At 40.5% G+C, this 20,499-nt stretch overlaps 1 protein-coding gene across 3 annotated transcripts in view; it reads left to right on the top strand.

Moving 5' to 3' along the window:
* Positions 1–1,478: 1,478 nt before the first annotated feature.
* LOC103226200 (amphiphysin) overlaps positions 1,479–20,499 on the top strand; it is a 251,796-nt gene continuing 232,775 nt past the window's right edge. The window contains exons 1-2 of one of the 3 annotated variants that reach the window (XM_073008951.1): positions 1,479–1,713; positions 19,657–19,733. In XM_073008951.1, coding sequence (XP_072865052.1) covers positions 19,674–19,733 — 60 coding nt within the window. In that variant the 5' untranslated portion in view covers positions 1,479–1,713; positions 19,657–19,673. The remainder of the gene's footprint in view (positions 1,714–19,656; positions 19,734–20,499) is intronic. The other 2 variants (XM_073008950.1, XM_073008949.1) reach the window with 2 other exon arrangements.

Below are 20,499 nucleotides of genomic sequence, written 5' to 3' on the forward strand. Positions count from 1 at the left end.
TCTTCTGCTGGTCTCGCTGATGGTTGCTTGTGTGGCTGCATCCAGCCAGTGAACTGATGGGAGAATGGGCTCAGCTGGGACATTTTGGCTGCTCTCTCTCTCTCTCTCTCTCTCTCTGGGTAATCTCAGGACTCTCCCTTTCTGCACGGCCTCTCCTTGTTATTTTATTTTATTTTTGCAGCAGGGTAGCTGAATTAGTTGAATTTCCTATATGGTGTCTCAGGAATCCCCAGAGTGCAAAACTTGCCTGGTTTCTAGGTTGGGGGCGGGGGGGACTGGAATTACCACGGCGTCACTTTCACCACATCTTATTGATTAAAGCTGGCCATAGCATCATTCTAGAATCAAGGTGAGGGGACTACAGGACGACACAAGAGTGAATACCAGGTGGCAGCTCGCTGAGGTCTACCAATGTAACAGTTTCCTCCAGAGACTCAGTAGGATGCTCACCTGGACTCATAGGATTCACTGCGAGTGACCACTTCTGACGCCTGTTTGTAGGGCACCACCTGACTTCCTCTCCTCACACTCTCAGTGAGAATGGAATATGAATAGTTTGACCATTGGTCAGAGCCAACAAGAGCTCTGGGTGTTGGGCAGGTTTATCCCTATTATTCGTACTTCTCCCAAGCATTAGTAAGAATAATAGGGATAGTGAGTCCCTGTTAAGGTTGCTAAAAGGTTTCCAAGGAAGCAACAAGTTAGGGGGCCTGGGTCTCCACGGTTGATGCGAAGCTATAAGGGACTTGACTGTTCCATGCACCATTTCTTGAGGTGTAGTCTATTCTAAAGTTTCTGCCCAGCACAGGAATTTTGGAGATGACCAAAACACATCGCCTGTCTTCCCGAAGCTGACCCTTCCCAACGCTGGTCTCCCCACCCCGCTAACTCTTGTTTTAAAGTTTAAACAAGTGTCAGCGATGGTCCCTCCCCGCTTTGCTCTCCATCCGCCTCTCTCCTGCAGCTCTAACTTGGTTAGTTTCTCAGCCAGGCCCCCTCACTGGGCTGTGAGCCTCCTGAGGGTAGGGCGACCTCCATACCTTCTTCTGCAACACCCAGGGTGGATGGAGGGGGCTCTGTTAGCTGGAGACTTTTAGGAGCAGCAAGGGACCAGCCCCATAACCCCCACTTCAGAGCAGCTCCAATCCAGCTGACTTCCACATCCCCGGGGTTCTTCCTTTTTTTGTCTCCCCTGTTCCTTTTTTTTTTGCTGGAAAGAATCAGGTCCCCTCACTCTCTCCCAACACGAACTGCGTTAAAAGAACCCCCGAGCTGCCTCTGGGCCCAGGGACTTCTGATTGGCTTGCTTCCCTTTCTCCTCTCGACACTCTTCCATCATTGAGGACACAATCTGGCTTCTGGCTTTTCCCTCTCTTTTTCTTGGCCTTTTTCCCTTTCTTCCCCCGCCCCTTCTTGCAGTGTCACAGCCAGTCCCGACGCATCCCGCCCCCGCTCTGTCGCTTTAAGCTGGTCCCGCCGCTGCGCCCCGCCCTCACCCCTCCGCGCTCCGCGGCTCCGCGCCGCTTCTCCCGCTCCTCCCCTGCTCGGCCCTCTCCTCCTCCTCCCGCTCCTCCTCCCGCTCCTCCGCGCCGCCGCCAGCCCCGCTGCGCGCTCTGCTCTTCGCAGCTCCCCGGACCCGCAGCCATGGCCGACATCAAGACGGGCATCTTCGCCAAGAACGTCCAGAAGCGACTCAACCGCGCGCAGGAAAAGGTCAGCGGTGGGCGGCCGGGGCTGGGGCCGGGGACGCCAGGCGGGGGCTTGGCTGGAGGGCACCGGCTGCGGCGGCGCGGGGCCCGAGCCTCGGGGTGCGGCGCGCTGCGGAGCGGGGCCGGGGCCAGGGATGCGGGGACGCCCTGCCCTCCGCTCGGTGACTGCAGCAAGGCGCGACCCGGGCGCCGCGGGGAGCGGGTCGGGAGGACGGAGCGCCAGGGACCCGCAGACCCCGGCCCCGGAGGCGCGGGATATGTCCAGCCCTGGAGCCCGCCCGGGGTGGCCGCTCTCCTGGCCCCAAGCCGGGCAACAGAAGTAGCAGGTGCGGCCGCCCGCTCGCTCGCTGCGCCCGGAGCAGAGCGCATCTCCCGGCGCCCGCATCTCCCCGGTTCGGCTCCCAGCGCGCCCGCAGGCAGCTCGCGGGGACGCGGCCCGCAGATCGGGGCGGGAGATTGCGGCAGCAGTCCTTCTTGCGGGGGATTTTGTAGCTACTTAAGCGCAGTAGACAAGAACGACTTAACAGAGAAGCCACCAAAATATCTCCCAGGACCAATAGGGCAGGATCGTGATTACAGAGTGCTATCTAGTGAGTTCTGGAGTTCAAAACAGAGAGCTAGATACACACACTTTTATTTTTGGTCTGTATGTTTGTGTCCCTTTTGACGCCAGTGTCCTTCTTTAGAAGGTCAAAAATAAATATGACCTGAACCTAATAGTTCCTTTCTGCACATTTCTGCACAAAGCAGGACCTTTTATTGCATTTTTAAAAATCCAGATTACACAGATTGGGTTCTCTGTTGTTTTGCAAGTCCGTCAGTAAATTGCCCACAGTAATTTTTTTCCCCGGAGATGTACATGAATGGAACCCAGGTCCGTAGCAAGCACAGCCCCAAGCAGGTGGAGGGGAGTTGTACCAGGCACCAGGCTTGCCTGGCTTCCTTGGTGACTGCTGTATCTGACGGCCCTAAGGTCTTCATTTGTGTCCTGAGCAAGGGACGTTTCATTGATATTGTAGCTTGAGCATTGTACTTGAAAATCAACAGCGGCTAATGAGCCCCATGATTGGTATCACTTGAACTGTGTTCTCTCTCACGTGGCAGTATTTTCCGTCCCTAGGATATGGGGTGTTTAGCGTTTTCCTGTTTTACTGGAAGTCGGATTTGCCCTGTTGCTCAGGATGGCAATGAATTTCCCTCTTCAGACCCAATCTCAGGCTGCCTCCCAGTTTCGGCTGACCCTGAATTGCTGAGCAGAGGGGCCACTGATCCCTTTTGTCCCCAGGCCCAGAGGCTTGGTGGCTGCCTCTAGTCCCTCCCTCCACACATGCACACTCTCCATGCAGTAAGAGGATTGTATTTCTTTTAATATCTACCCAAGCTCATCCTGAACTAAAGTGATCCTCCTCCTGCCGCTCCCTCCGCAGCTGAATTAGCAAGGCTGCCTGCTCCTTTCCAGGCCCGGGTTACTCGTGCAGAAGGTAGCCAGGGATCTGCTGGCCTTGGGATCTGGGCCAGGTTTTGTCATCCTTTTTCCACACTTCATTTTACCCACTTGTAGGTACTCCTCCTTCTGCCTTCCAAGTAATTACTTGACTCTTCGGTCTGAGGCTTTTCACTGAATCCACTTTCCATCTGTGAAGGAATTCAGTGGTATCGTCTGCCTTTTCACATATTGAATTATTTCTTAATCTAGGTCACCAGCTGTTAATATGCTCAAAATAAATGAAAAGAAAACCTAATCTCTCTTGCAGAGCATTCAAGTCCTATGAACTGTCAAAACTCACTTTTTCACGATCAAACTCAAGTGTAATTTATGACTGCAGTTGTGGATGGTGGTCAGTCTTCTATGGGAGCGAGGGTAAGAGTCCCTCTTGGGGGCTTCAAGCGTCCTATTTTCTTCCCTGGGGAAAGGTGCTGATGAAAAGTGCCTGCCGCACCTAGTATAGGAGGTTCAAACACTAAGAGGCTGAGAGTATAGGTGCTGCCCCAGGGTGAGTTCTGCCCCCATTTCTGAGTCTGTGTAGCATCGGAATATGCTTGGCACAAAGCGAAAAGGGCGTGTGGGCATCCAGGTGAGGCAGCCCAGCCCCCAAATGGAGGCCACCGGAGAATGGAAAGCACAGTATGTTACTGTGGGAGGCTCCATTAGACATATCCCCCCGTGATTCCCTCTTTCTACACCTTTGGCCTCTTCCTCTTCTCCAGAGCAGACTTTCATCTCAATAACTATAGACCATATATATCCTTGAGACCTTTTACTTCTTATTTTTACAACCAAATTTTCTTAAAAGAGAGTCCACTCCTTTGACTTTCTTATCATCTGTGCTTCACCTAAAAGCTTGCATACGTTTAGGCTCCAACTGCATGTCCGAAATCACTCTTAGAGGTGACTTATGCCTTTTTATGAATTTTAAATACTTTTTTTTCTTACTGAAAGTCAGTGAAGATTCATTGGAGAAAGGCTGAAATGTATTAGTCAGCAGAAAAAAACCCAGAAGGCTGAAATGTACATATAAACAGAAAAAAACTCCAGCAAATTAGGAAACACATAATTCTACTACTCGGAAGTTTTACTACCATTTGATGTGTATCTGAGTAGATCTTTTTCCATGTGTGTATGCATTTATACAGCCAAAACAGGCTCATTGCTGTATGTTTGACGACCTGTTTATTTCACTTCATAATTACGAACATCCTTCTATACATGTACATATTTTCCATCAATATTTTAAATTATTGAACACTATTGGAATGTATGGATTATAATGAATGCCTTATCTTTTGAATATTCATTTTCCAGTGTTTCTATAAATAAGTACAAGTCAATAAGCAAATTTGTAGGGAGAATGTTTGCACACATCTTTATCTCCTTAGATAAATTCCTAGAAGAAGATTTATTGTGTCCAAGGTTTGCCTATTTTTATCATAGCCAGATTGCCTTCCAGAAAGGTGTACCAATTTACATTCTCATCAGCAGTCCATGAGACACTTGCCAACTCTGGATAATAAAATTTAAAACAATATTTAGCTGTGTCATTGGATAAAATTTGTTCATGATTAATTTCATTTGTTTGATTTTTAAAAAGTAAACTTTTTTGCATTCCTGTTTCTATTCTTGAATTGTGCATTTATATTTTTGCCCATTTTCTGTAGCATTTCCATCTTGTTATTAGTAAGGGCAAAAACTTTATCAATCCTAAGGGTTACAACCATGCTTTCTTCCTTTTCTATTTGCTTTTAAATTGTTTGGTGATTTCTACTGATAAAATGCTTCTGTTGGTGTTTTATGGATATCTACTTACATGTATTGGTTGGTTTTGTCTCGTTTCTCTTTTGTGTGGTTGAATTACTCAGGATCCTGCTACTTGCAGGTATCAGAAAGCTCAACCCAAACTGGCTTAAGGAAAAAAGGAATTTAATTGCTAATAATAATAATATCTAACAATTTATATACAGTTCTTGTACATATAAATTTAGATTAGCTTTCAATGAATGAAAGCTATATATTCACATAAGATATATGAATATCTTATCTATATTAGGCTATATATGTATTCTTATACATATGTATATATAAAAGTATATGCAGACTATATCTTTCCTTCAGCATTTTTGCAGAACTATTTGATATAACTCTCAATGGCCCAAACTGGGCCTTGTGCCTATCTCTGGAAGAAAAAAACATCTCTGAGAGCAAGGACCAAGACCATGGGTTGGACTAGTTGAATTAGGACCAAGTCACGAGCCAGTGCAAAAGCCAGTAATGAAGATTCCCCTGAATGATATAGACTGTTAGTGGAGGAGGTAGGAACTCAGAGTACAGAATGGGGAGTGGATGCTGGGCTGGCAAAATAAATGATATTCACAGAGGCGTCCCTAAAAGACCTTCTCCATCCCAGGTTTATATAAATAATCACATATTTAATATTTGTTCAACATTTTTATGTGTGCAGTTAAAAATATTAGTAAAATACTTGTCATGAAAAACTGTGTATCCTTCGCCTACTTTTTGGTGGGGTTGTTTTTTTCTTGTGAATTTGTTTAAGTTCCTTGTAGATTCTGGATATTAGACCTTTGTCAGATGGATAGATAGCAAAAATTTTCTAACACTCTGATGATAGTTTCTTTTGCTGTGCAGAAGCTCTTTAGTTTAATTAGATCCCATTTGTCAATTTTGGCTTTAGTTGCAATGGCTTTAGTTGCAATTGCTTTTGGTATTTTAGTCATAGAGTCTTTGCCCATGCCTATGTCCTGAGTGGTATTGCCTAGGTTTTCTTCTAGGGTTTTTATGGTTTTAGGTTTTACATTTAAGTCTTTGATCCATCTTGAGTTAATTTTTGTATAAAGTGTAAGGAAGGGGTCCAGTCTCTGTTTTCTGCTTATGGCTAGCCAGGTTTCCCAGCACCATTTAGTAAATAGGGACACCTTTCCACATTGCTTATTTTTGTCAGATTTGTCGAAGATCAGATGGTTGTAGATGTGTGGTATTATTTCTGAGGTCTCTGTTCTGTTCCATTGGTCTATATATCTGTTTTGGTTACTGTGGCCTTGTAGTATAGTTTGAAGTGGGGCTTAAAACCTAGATGATGGGTTCATAGGTGCAGCAAACCACCGTGGAACATGTACACCTATGTAACAAACCTGCCCATTCTGCACATGTATCCCGTATCCCAGAACTTAAAGTAAAATTAAAAACAACAACAACAACAACAACAACAAAAAACAAAAATAGCAGCCCTCTGTTCCCCTCTTCTCAACCTTCAATCTTTTCAGAGGCAATAGTGCTAACCATGAGATTTCTCAAAAATTGTTGCCTATACAGCTGTTTCTTGATCTATCTTTTAATGTATGGTGAAGATATGTAGATTTAGTGTTTTTACTTCTCCTCTAGTTCTTCCCCTAATTATGTACTGAAACAAAAATCATTATTGCAAAATACTACATTTTAAAGACTGAAGTCCAATTTTTATTGAATAAAGTGCACAAATCTTAAGTGTTCAGCTTCATGAGTTTCTATGTATATAGGTATCTGCATCGCTACCACCCAGATAAGTAACAGAATATTTCTTCCATCCCAGTTACCTATCATTTCTTTGCCTTTCCTGTTCTTTGTCTTTTTATGTTCATACCTTTTAAATTACTTTACTCTCTTTTCCCTGATGAGCACCTTTACATGTACTTATTGGTAATTTTGATATCTTCTTTTATGAAGTCTCTTTAAAGTCTCTTGCCAGTATTTTATTTGGGTCCCTTGTCTTTCTTCTGTTGCTGTTTAGTTCTCTGTGTATTCAGGATATGAGTTCTTTATCAGGTGGACATCTTATATTTTCTTCCAGACAGTGTCTTGCTTTTTAACTTTCTTAGTGGTACCCTTTGATGAGTGGCAGTTTAAAGTTTTCCTGAAGTCTTATGTGAGAATTAAGTTTTTCATGCAGCTTTTTATTTTTCCTGGAGTTAATAATTGCCTTGCCTTTAAAAATTTGCTTATTTTTTAAATGAACTTTAAAAAGTTGTTTATTCTTGCTTCATTAGATATGTCAAATGTTTATCAATATTATTGTTCAAGGTTCAATATATCAAATAGTGTAATTGCTCGTTTTCTCATCCTGGAGATATCCTTTTTGGATGCCTCTGCCCTTTTGCAATAATCTGGGCTGATTTTTCTGTAGACCTGCTGCATACATGTTATCCTCGGTCTTCTTTTGCCAGTGTTGGGGTTGAGGAATGGACCTGAAATCTCAAGTATCCTGTATTCCTGGACTTTCAAACAGTCCCCTGTTGTCAGTGTTGTGTGCTTCATTCTTACCTTCTAGGGTGTGTGGTGGGACCAGGTCGTAACCCTGAGTGTGTTTGTATGTGTAACTGTGCAGTGAGAATTGGTTGCTTTTTCATTGGTTGTTCCTGTACCTGCATACTTTTTTTTTTTTTTCTTGTAGTTTCCTCTGTTCTGCTGATTTCTTTCCATTCTTTCATCTTTTTTAGCTTCTGTAAAATGTATGGAACTCTCTTATTCACTAATGCTGCCTTTCCTGTTCTTGTCCTTGTATGTTCATAATTTTTTATTCCTTTACTGTTGCTTTAGTTGGGCTTTGGAATGAGATGGAAATAAGCACATGCAGTCAACCTGCCATGTTTAACCAGATACCTTTTTATTTAAATACTTGATTTCTCTGGGATTTTTTTCCCCCATCTTCTTCTATTTGTGAAATCCAGTGGCATTTATTTGGTCTTACCTCTCTTTGACTTCTATGCAATATTTAAATCAGTGAAGCACTGCTTTTAAACATTTTTTTTTTTTTTTTTTTACCATGACGCCAGTGAGCAGGATACTCAGGAGGCTGAGGCAGAAGAATCGCTTGAACCTGGAAGGCAGAGGATGCAGTGAGCCGAGATCATGCCACTGCACTGCAGCCTGGGTGACAAAGCAAACTCCATCTCAATAATAATAATAATAATAATAATAATAATAATAATAATAATGGAGTTAGACTATTTAAATTCTAAGGACCTGCCCAGTGTGATATGCTTTGTGTCATTTTCTCTGTCCCAAGTGATTATTATATAATTGTCTTAGGTGCAAGTTTTTTTCATGCATTACATCTTCCAAACTAAATTATAGGTATTTGAGGACAAGGACCAAATATCTTGTGAACTGTATATACTCAGTGATGATGTACTGATTTGCCTTTCCATGTTCTTGCTTGTTAACTTCCCACTCCTGAAAACACATTGTCTTAAAGAATCCTTCCACGATTCTTTCTGTGACTTTTCTGAAAGTATCATAAGGATTTCATCGTCATTCACTTTGTCATTTTGTGAAAATAGTACAGCAAATGTAATTATCCTTATGGATTCTATACATGGTGGGAACGCTATAAATATTAGGCTGAATCATGTGGAATTGTCGTATTTGTAAGTCAAACAGTCAAATATTGGCAGTCATGTGCTTCAACACAATGTTGATTGAGTGATATGGTAAGAAAACAATGTTGTCTCCTTCCACGTGTCTGGTTATGTGACATTTGGATTCTTTTTCAATTATTGCTTTGCCGATGCCTGCAGTTTTTGTTCTCAAGGAGAAATGTGGACGGTGTGTGTGTATAAACAGAATGGGAGAAGGAAGATCCTCCTCTGTCAAGGAGATTTGTGCTGTGAGGCCCAGGGCCTTGTCTGTAGAAGAGTAGTTTATACGGCCACGTTTACTTCCGAGGACACTTCAGAGACCAAATCTCTGAGACATATCAGGGTTTCTCTTTTTTCAGATTATCTGAAATCTCTTTTGTTGCCTGCTTCTATGTTTTACAAAGCTTATGCCTTCTTTTCCACTAGCGTTAGTTTCTCCAGCTGTACTGGAACCTTCAAAAATTAAAAATAATAATTATGGGACATTCTCAACAGAGTAAAGTTTCCTTCTTCTACCTTTTTTGTTAACGCAAACATATATATACTAACGTATCCTTCTTTCTCCAGGAATGAGTACAGCAGAGAATAAGAACTGTAGGAACTCAGATTTTAACATTAATAAAAGTTACCATTCTCCTTTTAAACACAGCATATTTGGTCACATTTGAAAAACTACCTTTTTTAATAGACCAAACAACTTATCATAACAGAAATATTTGTATAAACAATATGGCCCCCTTTACTTGGTGTATGAAATTAGGTTGCATTTATTTAAATATTCAAAGTAAATGATTTCTCCTTCCTACCCAATTATTATGAGAATCTCTTACTCCTCCCTGGGGTCCCTGTCTCTTATGATAATTTCAGGAACCCATGGTGAGCTTCCCTTCTTTAAATGAGTCAATAGTTTTTGCTACAGCTTTGTGAGAAACGGTTCCTAATGTGAGTCCAGCATTCGGATACTGTTCTCATCCCTGGATGAACACTGCAGGGAACAAGAGCACAGTACGGTGCCCTCACCAGTGGGTCTTAGGGTGGAGGCAGGGGCTGGAAGCCTCTCTCTCTTGGATTAAACTCAGCTTCAGTATGCCTGAGCTCCACATGTGTGAGCTCTTTACAAATGAATATCCATGAACATTATACAAACCATTCCCAAATTGTACAAGCCATTCTCAAATTTACTTGTGCATATACACACACAAATTCCCCCTCCCCCAAGATTTGCAAATAGTACCAGTGTTCCAAAGTTAGGAAAGATTCAATGTCCGCACACATTGTGCCTAGAATTATCTATTTCATTCCACGCTACTCTTCCACTTTTCAGAAAATTATCTTTGGGGCACACTAAATTGATTCAAAATCCACAGTTTGAAAAACACTACCCTAGAGGACCTCTGGTATCCGTTCCTGTAACTTGACTATCTTTTGGGTCATGGCAGTTCATCTAAGGGTGCGCACGCGCGCGTGTGTGTGTGTATTCATACGTACAAATATATAGTTATATATATTACATACATACATATATATGACTAAATTTCAAATAAGAAATATTGTGAAGTACCTTAGGAGAAAATGAGTAGAGAAGGGAAAGAATATTTTTTAAAATGATGCATTTTTCTGATATTTTAAAGTCTGTAAATTTCCACCTTACTGTCCAAACACAATTTTAAAAGACTTTCTAGCCATTTACACTACGGGCCACCTGCATAGAATTTCTGAGAAAATAAGTGGTTCAGTGGGCTCCTGTAAAAGGGACAGAAGATATAAAGGTTCCTTGTGTTGCAGATATAATTTTTCCTACATTCTCAGTAAATGGCTAACATTTACATAATGGAAATGCTGTCACCACAGAGTTTAAGGAATTTACCCATGAAAGAATATAGTAAGACCATCTATACAGCATCATGCAAAATTGAAGTGATAATAATCACGATTTTCTGAGACTGCATCTATGGGCCACCTTTCAAGAGGGAAATGCTGAAACATCATTCTTATTGATTTGAAATCTAAATTTAAGTGTACTATTTGGCTGTAGATGTACTTCCTGAACACAAATTGACCAGATCTCTTCTGAGGAATGATGTCGTATAAAGCCAAGGATAAGATCTTAGTTTTGAAATATTTGCTATGTAATAATCATATATCAATTTTGATCACCTGAAGCTACTTAGAACAGATGTACAAAAATGACAAAACCACCATTTTGGTCATTTACATCTTACTCTCATGCAGTTATTTAGTTGAAAACTGAGTTCATAAATGGGAAGAGCTTGAATATATAATAATTTAACAAATTAATAAATATATATGATTTTTTTCCTATCTTAAAGTGCCTATAATGATTTAATAAAATATACATAGACCCATGCATAAGTGCACTTTTATCAAGGCACCTAAAAGTTATTGAGTAAAGGATGTTAAATTTACATGCTCTATTAGTTATCTATTCTATTGTTATGTCAATCTGGTAGAATTCATTTATTTAGAGCCATTTATTGAGAATCTAATATGTGGAAGGCACTTGCTATAGATTCATGATATAGTAGTTGGCAGAGCTGTCCTGGTTGAGCATACAGAGCCGCAAGAGTTGATAGTGAGATAAACTTTTGCACACACTACTAAGTACATAGTTATTAATTAAAAATAGTAATTTTAACTAGGGAACTAATCTAGAGTCAGAGGATTTGAACACAGTTACTTAAAGAAGGTAGGTTTCAAGCTAAGACCCTAAGAATGAATTGTAGCCATCAGACCAGAGGAGTAAGGGTGTGCTTACAGGAGTCAGGAAGCATTCTATACCTCTGATTCTTTGACCTTACTCCTTGAGCATAAATAAGAACTGTAGAATAGAGAATTGACTGCAGATATTGACCTTATAAATGATCTCTTTTATCATTTGGATATTTAACTAGGCAAAGTGGACCCTAATTGGGATGGTCCTACTGTAGTAGCAGTCCGTCTTTTGTGTGATCAGATTTTTACCCTTACCTGTTGAAAGGGCCTTCTGGGGCATAGTTGCCCCCTTGACACAGAGCCAGGACACTGGTTCAGAGCTGACTTGCCCTCTGAACTATCTGTCATCCAAAATCCTTTTTACAACAGCAATAAACTCCAAGCCAGTATGTGTTCATGGATTTGTTGAGAGAAGGGTCCCTTATTTTAAACCATCAGAGATCCAAAAGAAAAAAGAAAAACCCTTATCAAATTATTAAGTGTCACCCACCTATAAAGATGCTTTTGTCTTTAAAAGTCTTAATTGCATTTGGATACCTAACATTTAATCAACATTTAATCAATTGCATATATATATGCATTTATACACACACACACACACACACACACACACACACAGCATAGATGAATAGATGGTTCAAACCTTGGGAGGATCTCCCAACTTACGGCAGCACTGCCTAGGATGTTGAAGAACAGCGTAATAGCTTTCCCTGTAATTACTCTGTAATTCCTCAATATATGAGACATCTGTGTAAGACATCCTGCTTCTTTAACATTATATATATATATATATATATAAAATATATATATATAACTTCAATGAATTGGTATATAATGTACACTGGACACAGGGGATGGGGGAGAGAGGGAAAGAGGGAAGGAGAGAGAGTGAGCGAGTGAGAGAGAAATATAGTTAAGGCTGGCAACTTGACTTAATTATGGGCATTGACTTGATTATTTTGCAGGCAGTGGTCTTGGACATAGGAATAATCAGCTTGAGGTGATTTTCAGCTTGGAAGGAATCCTAAATTAGGGAAGAGAATCTTTTGTAGCAGACAATCTTTTCCTCTATCTGATAATGGTTACAAAATTTTAAATAGTGTAGATAGTCCAAACATCGGGAGGATCTCCCACCTTATGGCAGCACTCCTAGGATGTTGAAGAACAGTGTAATACCTTTCTCTGTAATTACTCTGTAATCTTTAATATATGAGACATCTGTGTAAGACATCCTGCTTCTTTAACCTACAGATTTTTCTAACACAATGTCTTCTCTGAGAGTCTCTAGGGAAATGGTGTCCAGAGTTCTGTTGCCATCCCTTTACAAAATGCCTGTGACCACGGGGACCACCGGCATTCCTAAACTATAGATTGAGATCTAAGTCCTTGTAGGTCTCTCCTAGGGACCTATATTGGCCCATAGTTGTTCCTGTTAAGCATAGACAATGAATCCCTTGTAGTTGGAGAAAACATTTTATGTCTCTTTAATCGTTTAAAATTTATTGAGGCTCATTTTATAGTCTAGCATATGGCCTATCCTGGAGAATCTTCCATGTACGCTTGAGAATAACTGTTTTGCTGTTGTTGGGTAGAGTGTTCTATAGATGTGTGTTAGGATGAGTTGGTTTGTTTTCTTGTTGATCTTCTATCTAGATGTTCTGTCAATTATTGAAACTAAGATATTGGAGTCTTCAGCTATTACTGTTGCATTGTCTATTTCTTCAGCTCTGTCAGTTTATCCTTTATGTATTTTAGTGCTCTTTTATTAGGTGCATAGTTATATTTGTTACATCTACTTCATATATTAACCTTTTTGTCATTATTAAATGTCCTTCTTTGTCTCTAGTAGTAATTTTTGTCTTAAAGTCTATTTTGTCTGATACTGGTGTAGCCATTCCAGTTTTCTTTTGGTTACTATAATATTTGCATGATGTATTTTTTTTTTTTTAAGAGACAGGGTCTTGCTCTGTCACTCAGGCTGGAGTACAGGCACAACCATAACTCACTGCAGCCTTGAATTCCTGGACTCAAGCAATCCTCCTGCCTCAGCCTCCGGAGTAACTGGGACTACAGGCACTTGCCACCATGCCTGGCAGCATGAGATATCTTTTTCATTCTTGTATGTTCAACTTATTTGTGTATTTGAATCTAAATGTTGTCCCTTATAGACAGTATTTTGTTAGTTGTTTAAATCAATTTTGCCAATCTCTACTTTTAATGGAAATATTAAATATATTTACGTTTTATGTAATTAACTGAAAAGACAGAATGTGTGTTTGTCATGTGTATCTTATTTCTCTTTGTTGCCCTATTTTTCATGCCTGCCTTTTGGTGTTAAATATTTTCTGGCACGGTCTTTTAATTCCCTTGTTGTTTCTTTTACAAATAGTTTTTGAGTTATTTTCTTAGTGGTTGCCCTGGGATTACAGCTAACTTCTACATTTGTCACAATGGAGGCAGATTAACACTCACTCAATTTCAATAGCATATGACATTTGTTCTCCTGTACAGCTCCATTTTCTCTCTTTTGTTGTATTGTGATTGTCAAACACCTTCCATGTTTATTTATTTTATGTTCATCAACAAGATGTATAATTATTGCTTTATGCAACTCTTTTAAATCAGATAGAATAATAATGAGTTATGAGCAATAATACACTTATACTGTCTTTTGCATTAACCTATGTTGTTACTGGATATTTCAAAAATATATTTTTCTTATGAAATGGACTCTGTTTAATAAACAATTATTAGCTCATTTGCTCGTTAACAAATAAAGCAAGATCATAGTAGGAGATGTCTGGTGTTACTAGCACATTTATTAAGCATAACTCCAGCTAAACATAAGGTAATATAAGGAACTAATTAGTTTTTAGCCATAGTATAAATAAAGGTACACTTACTGTCTGCCAACTGGTTTGGATTATTGAGGAAATGTTTCATACTCCCCTTAGTAGTTTTACAATTCCAGTTTTTTTTTTTTTTTCCATTTCATAGTTAGGAGCTAATCGTAAGTATTACTTATGATACCTCAAGATACATGCAACATTTTATACCTTTTTTCTGGGTACCTGTAACTTTTATCAGATTTTCAAAAAGATCTATGACTTCAAAAGCATAAACACCAGTGAATCTAAAGTATTAAGGGACTCTTGGCTTACATATTTCTGCAAAACTTGAAGAGCAGGCAGGAGAATTAAGTCATCAGTGGATGACACAGCCGCTGGCACCCGGGTACCCAGCATAGTTTATTCTGGGTTTGGTTATGGTCTTTGCCCTTGAAGACTCAGATTATCTAGGCCCCTCAGGATTTGGCCCAAGTATTGTGATAGTTTCAACATAAACCTATGGTGAATGCCTTCTGCCACTCCATCTTCCTCATCATACATCTCTAAAATAATTATTTTGATCTGTTATTTAATGGATAATAAAATTTATTAAGGTAATTCAGTTTTCAAGTCACCACAGCCTACAACTTTTTCTAGTTGTCCATTTCATGGAAACTAGAGATCTTTGTGTAGAGGTGGCCCAGGTAAATGGGAGGAACCCCTTATCAGAGGTGACTGGGGGATGTCTACATTTATCGCCAGAGTACATTAGATGAGGCCCTGCAGAGTCTGGTTGTAGAGCAGCCCCCTTGGGGTAGCACAATAACACTGATGACATTCCTCTTACACCTTGCTTCCTCAAATTGAAGTAGAAAGACTGTCTGCATGTGTGTGTTTTTGAAGCTTTTATAATGAGGTATGAAATACATGTAGTAGGTAGCAAAAGTCTTAGCTGTACAGCTTCATACATTTTTATATATGTAAAAATTTTATGTAAAATATTTCTAAATCAAAATCTATATCTACATTATCTATATTTATATCTACATCTATCTGTATCTATATCTTATCTATATCTATCCTGTTGGTGCTACTCAGATGAAGTCACAGGGCAATTCCAGAATTCATTAGCTCCCTCACGCCTCTTCCCTGCTAATACCTCCTCTCCTCTGCTCACTTCCTACTACCAGCTAGCCACTATTCTGATTCTAACCCCATAGATTAATTTCATTTGTTCTTGAACCTTGTATAAATGGAATCATATAGTATGTATGCTTATGAATATTACTTCTTTTGCTCCTCATCATGTGTTCAGATTCATCCTTATTGCCATCTGTAGGAGCAGTTCCTTCTTTTTTTATTGATAAATTGTATTATAGTGTACAATATCCCACAATTTATTTACCCATTCTTTACTTATTAGGCATTTCGTCTGTTTCCAGTATTAGGCTATGGTGAATAAGGCTGCTGAACACATCTTATACACGTCTGTTAGTAGAGAAAGTGACTTATTTATCTGAGAGTGGAATAAATGTTTCATTAGGGTAGGTCCTGTTTAGTTTTTAGAGATAGTGCCAAACAGTTTTCCAAAGTTGCATCAAATTTATCGTCCTGTCCACAGTTGTGGAATTTAGAAAGCCTATATTTTTATGTTCTAAGTTTGATTTTGCTAACCGAGTTGTATTTTTTTCACTCCTGTGTCCCCATAGGACTCATATTTGTTTAATGATAATTGATTTTATCTTTATATATTTCACACATAGTTGTAGGAACGTTTCTCTCATGAACTGTCCACATTTTGTGTTTGAATCAGGTGGGGGAGTGGTCACCATTTTAAACTCAGACTACGACTTGCTTGTGCAGAGGAAATGTACACGTGGTGTCTGTGTAGGTGATGGGGGGAGGATTGTGGTGCGGATAGTCTTGTGGTGTCAGAGGTTCTTTGGTGTGCTATTTTCTGCCTCGTGTCCTCTGGGAGCAGTGTCCTGTACTCACATGAGTGGCATTCCCTGCATGTATATGTGGTTCATTAACACATGATCTCCATATTTGGCTGTAGCAGGGGCCAGTGTCATGGCACACACCCACTGGCTCAGGCTCACCTTGGTTGCTCTGCCATCTGGCTGCACTGACATTGGGCTCTGATCCCCAGCCCTTGCTACAGAACCACATGGCCACTGCTGCAGTAGCTAACCTGCTGTGTCTTCACTACATGAGTATTAAGGGCAGCTGGCGTAATCTCAACTTCGGGTCTTCTTAGCCTGGCTACACTGTGCAGCTACAGTGATGTAACTGTGCTCTAGGCTGGTAAGTGGGGCAGCCCAAGAAGTGATCTTTCCAGAGTGTTCAGTGGGGCATAAGGACTGTAGCTCCCTTCTGACCCTGACATTATCCTCACTTCTTGGAGAGGAAAGGAGAAAAAATTGGGGCACATTTTCTTCCACTTTTGTTTCTCTTTTCTGCAGAGGGGAAGGCTTTCTTCTTCCTTCTGTTATATCCTCCTGCGGCAGAGCTTGCCAGGCACCATGGATGAAGGGAGCACCTTCATTTCACTTTGGGGAAGAGGGCTCTATGAGCTGGGGCTTCCGGGTTTTATCTCCCTTTTCAGCCTTAATGAAGGGTTATGGAAAATTTGCACTCAAGGTATCTTAATTCTTGTGCCAAGTCCAATAAGAATGAAGAATTGGGTGCTTCCCCTCTGTTAGGCTCTGTGATGAGCAGTCCCGTATATTAACTCATTTCACCCTCCTAGTGAACCTATGAAGTAGGTGCTATTATTATCCCTGTTTTACAGATGAACAGACTGTGGCACAGAGATGAATGGTTAGGCGATTTGCTTGAGACTGCTTAGCAAGTTAAATATGGAATTGATGTTGGAAGTCTCGTTTGACTTTGCAGTGCAATGTTCTTTTCATCAGTTCTGGTGAAGTTATTCTGCAATCTTGAGTTGAGAAAATGTCAGGTGTCATGTGGTGGCCAAGGGTAAGGGAGAAATTCCAAGTGGTCTGGTACCTGAAAAGGTTTTATGCCTTTACATTTCATTCATTGCTTTATGCGTCATTATATTTATATCACTGGGGCCTTCCAATTACCTTCTTTATAACTTTGGAGAGGGTTTTCTTTAATATACTGGACTTTCCTAAATTGGGGCAAACTGATGTGACAATCAGCTCTTTTTAGTTGCACAGTAGTTGTATCCCAGCAACTTAAACTGTTTTAATAAATATGATGCTTAAGGTCTTGTGGGATCTGGGAAAGAGGCACTTCTACCTCAGGGCCTTGGTGTCTTGAAAGATGGCTTAGAAAAATCATAAAGAATGCTTGACTATCTGAGTTCATTTCATTTCTTACAAGATGAACATCTTACAAAACCTTTACAGCTCATCCTAAGTTGAACAGCAGAAATAAAGGAAGATATGCCTCCAAATATGACCTTACAGACTGAGAAAGATGAGAACAAAGCCTGGATGCATGTGCTCTACCAATTGGCAAAGGGCCAATTTCTACAAAGGGCAGATGTTTCCCAGGCCATCAGAGAACTCATGCGTGTTCTATATCTGCTTCTTAGTAACTTCCATATGCCAAGAATTCTGATTGCCACTTAATTTAAGCTTACTTCAATAACTCAATTTTCGTCTTTCCAGGTGCTTTTCCAGAGCTTTCCAGTTCAGTCAATTTTACATGATCCATCATGGAAACTGCAGGATTGTATGCCAATTGCAATTCTTTTCCTTACTATATGTCAGAGTTCGCAGGTTGCCCCCAGTATCAATTTCTCCCTTTTCATTTAGCAATAAAACTCCAAATTTTGCTGGGATATAACTATCCATATATGATAAATGATAGCATTTCACAGCATCATTTGTGACTAGATGTGTCATGTGGCTAAGCTCTCATCAGTGGGAGATGTGCAGAAGGTGCATGGAAAACTTCTAGGTCTTGATCCTAAGGGGAGAGGTTTGTGTTCCACTGCTGCCTTTCCCTTTCCCAGTCTTTGGATGTGGATGCCATGGTGGGAGGTGGAGCTGTGTGACCTTTAGACTATGGGGTGGACTCCTGCCATGTCACATGTTGAGTGCAGCAGGAATATGAGCATGGAGGAGCATGGGTCCTCTGTACTATGGAACTGCTGTGGCATCCTGAGCTCCTTACACTAGCACAGTTGCCTGAGGCGGCAGGAGACTTCTATATCTACAGAAGCTATTTTTTTTTTTTGGCTTTTATTCCTGCAGCTAAACCTCTGTCCTAAGGTTTACTTTGAACCATTTGAAATTGCCATTTTTTGTGTGAATTAAAATTTGTCAAATATCAGCAATCTCATACAGTTCAACTTAAGAATATACTTTCATTTGTAAACATTGAATTTTGCACCTACTGTCTGAGGCTGCATACCATGAAAGTGGAGAGCATTTTATGAAAGGTTCAGAGTTGATTCAGGCACGGTGGAGAAACACTCTTAGCTCAGAACAGGGGATAATGACTAGGTGCTTGATTGCTTAGAAATTATCCCAATTATCTGTTAAAAATATTGATCTCTTTAGTTAAGACCTCCTTGGAAGCATTGTCAGGTACTTTTAGTCTAATTAGTTGGAAGGCAGCCACCTCAATACAGAGCTTTACACTTTGGCCCCTGGGCGGTATTTCTACTTGAATTGTGAGGTGAAATTTCTACCTGTATTGTGTCCTATGCCATGGTAGGTGTGATGATGCTATAAGGGGACTATTTGGAGTTGGCCAAGACGTTTTAGAAAGGGTGACTTTGGTAAAATATAAGCCGTAGTGCTAGAATTACAGAAAGATTTTGGTGCAATTTATTATGGAAGCAGTTCAGAATGATAGGAAAAGCTTTGGAATCAGTCAATGAATCCATAAAAAATTATGGATTCAAATCCCGACCTTCTCACTTCTCAGCTGTGTGGTCTTGGGCAAGTCTCTCTGAATCAATGTTTCGATTTTAGCAAAATGCAGAAAATGATGCTATTTTTTTTAAGTTGCAGTTAAAGTCAGAGCTAATATTTTAAGTATTGGCACAGTGTGTAGTATTTCCGTAGAATGTAAATGGTAGCTATTTTTATTTTCTTTGGATTTCAGTGTCTTTCTCAAGGTGGCAAATTAGGGCTGTATTCATATGCTTTTAACGTTCCTTTAGAATAGATGGCATAAACGAGGATCTAAATGTATAACCCATGTATCTATTTGAACCAAATGGGGAAGCACCTTGTTTAAGCTGTGAACACCTAGCATATATGACATATTTCCTTTGGTCACACCCAAGAGTTCTAAAGAGGTGTCCCAGAACTGCAGATGGAGACAGACCATTTGACATCATCTACTGGCTCTCAGGTACCCTCATCTTCAACCATGGGGGAACAGACCCATTGGACCTTTTGAAAAACCCTGATTCCTCTTCCTGCAGAGAACCATCTTCAGGTAAGACCGAGATAGAAAGACATTTTCTCTCTGGCTCTTCTTTCACACAGATCATCTCTCCAAATCGATGCTTCTGAGGCCCTTTGAGAAAACGGTTCAGGCTGTAGGAAACGACTGTATTCTGTGGGTAAGATGTAAAAGACACCAGCCTTGCCCTCTATTTAAGCTCCAGAGCCCCCTGTGAAACTTCAGTGGCATTTTCACAGTGATATTTGTAAAAATATCGCTTTGGGAGGCCAAGGCGGGCAGATCACCTGAGGTCAGGAGTTCAAGACCAGCCTGACCAACATGGAAAAACCCTGTCTCTACTAAAAATACAGAATTACCCAAGCATAGTGGCACATGCCGATAATCCCAGCTACTCGGGAGGCCGAGGCAGGAGAATCACTTCAACCTGGGAGGCAGAGGTTGCAGTGAGCTGAGATTGTGTGTGCCATTGCACTCCAGACTGGGCAACAAGAGTGAAACTCCGTCTCAAAAAAAAAAAAAAAAAAGACAAAAACAAAAATCAGTCTTGTCAGTGTTTATTGAACTTAGAATGTTAGAACTGGAACAGAAGTGAGCAGTCAGAGGTGTGTCCTCAGACCTGCGTCATTTACTTAGCCCACTTGTTAAGCTGTGTAGACAGACCCTGTAAGAGGATTGACACCCAAAGGTTCATCTCTTTTCCTGTGATTTAGCTATCTTGTCAGTAAAATCAGAGTTTTAATAATTAGCTCCTATTATTAACATTTATGGTATAGGGAATTAATGAAACCTTCTGAGTCCCATGCACCGAAAAAATATTTGAGACACTTGCAGGCAAGATGAGCTAATGTAAGCAGGAAAAGTTAGGTGTGAGGACCTGTGGCCAGTGGGTAGAACTCAACTCTTGGTTTAATTTCTCCCGGACT

The sequence above is a fragment of the Chlorocebus sabaeus genome, chromosome 21 (assembly GCF_047675955.1).
Source record: "Chlorocebus sabaeus isolate Y175 chromosome 21, mChlSab1.0.hap1, whole genome shotgun sequence".
NCBI classification, from domain to species: Eukaryota; Metazoa; Chordata; class Mammalia; order Primates; family Cercopithecidae; genus Chlorocebus; species Chlorocebus sabaeus.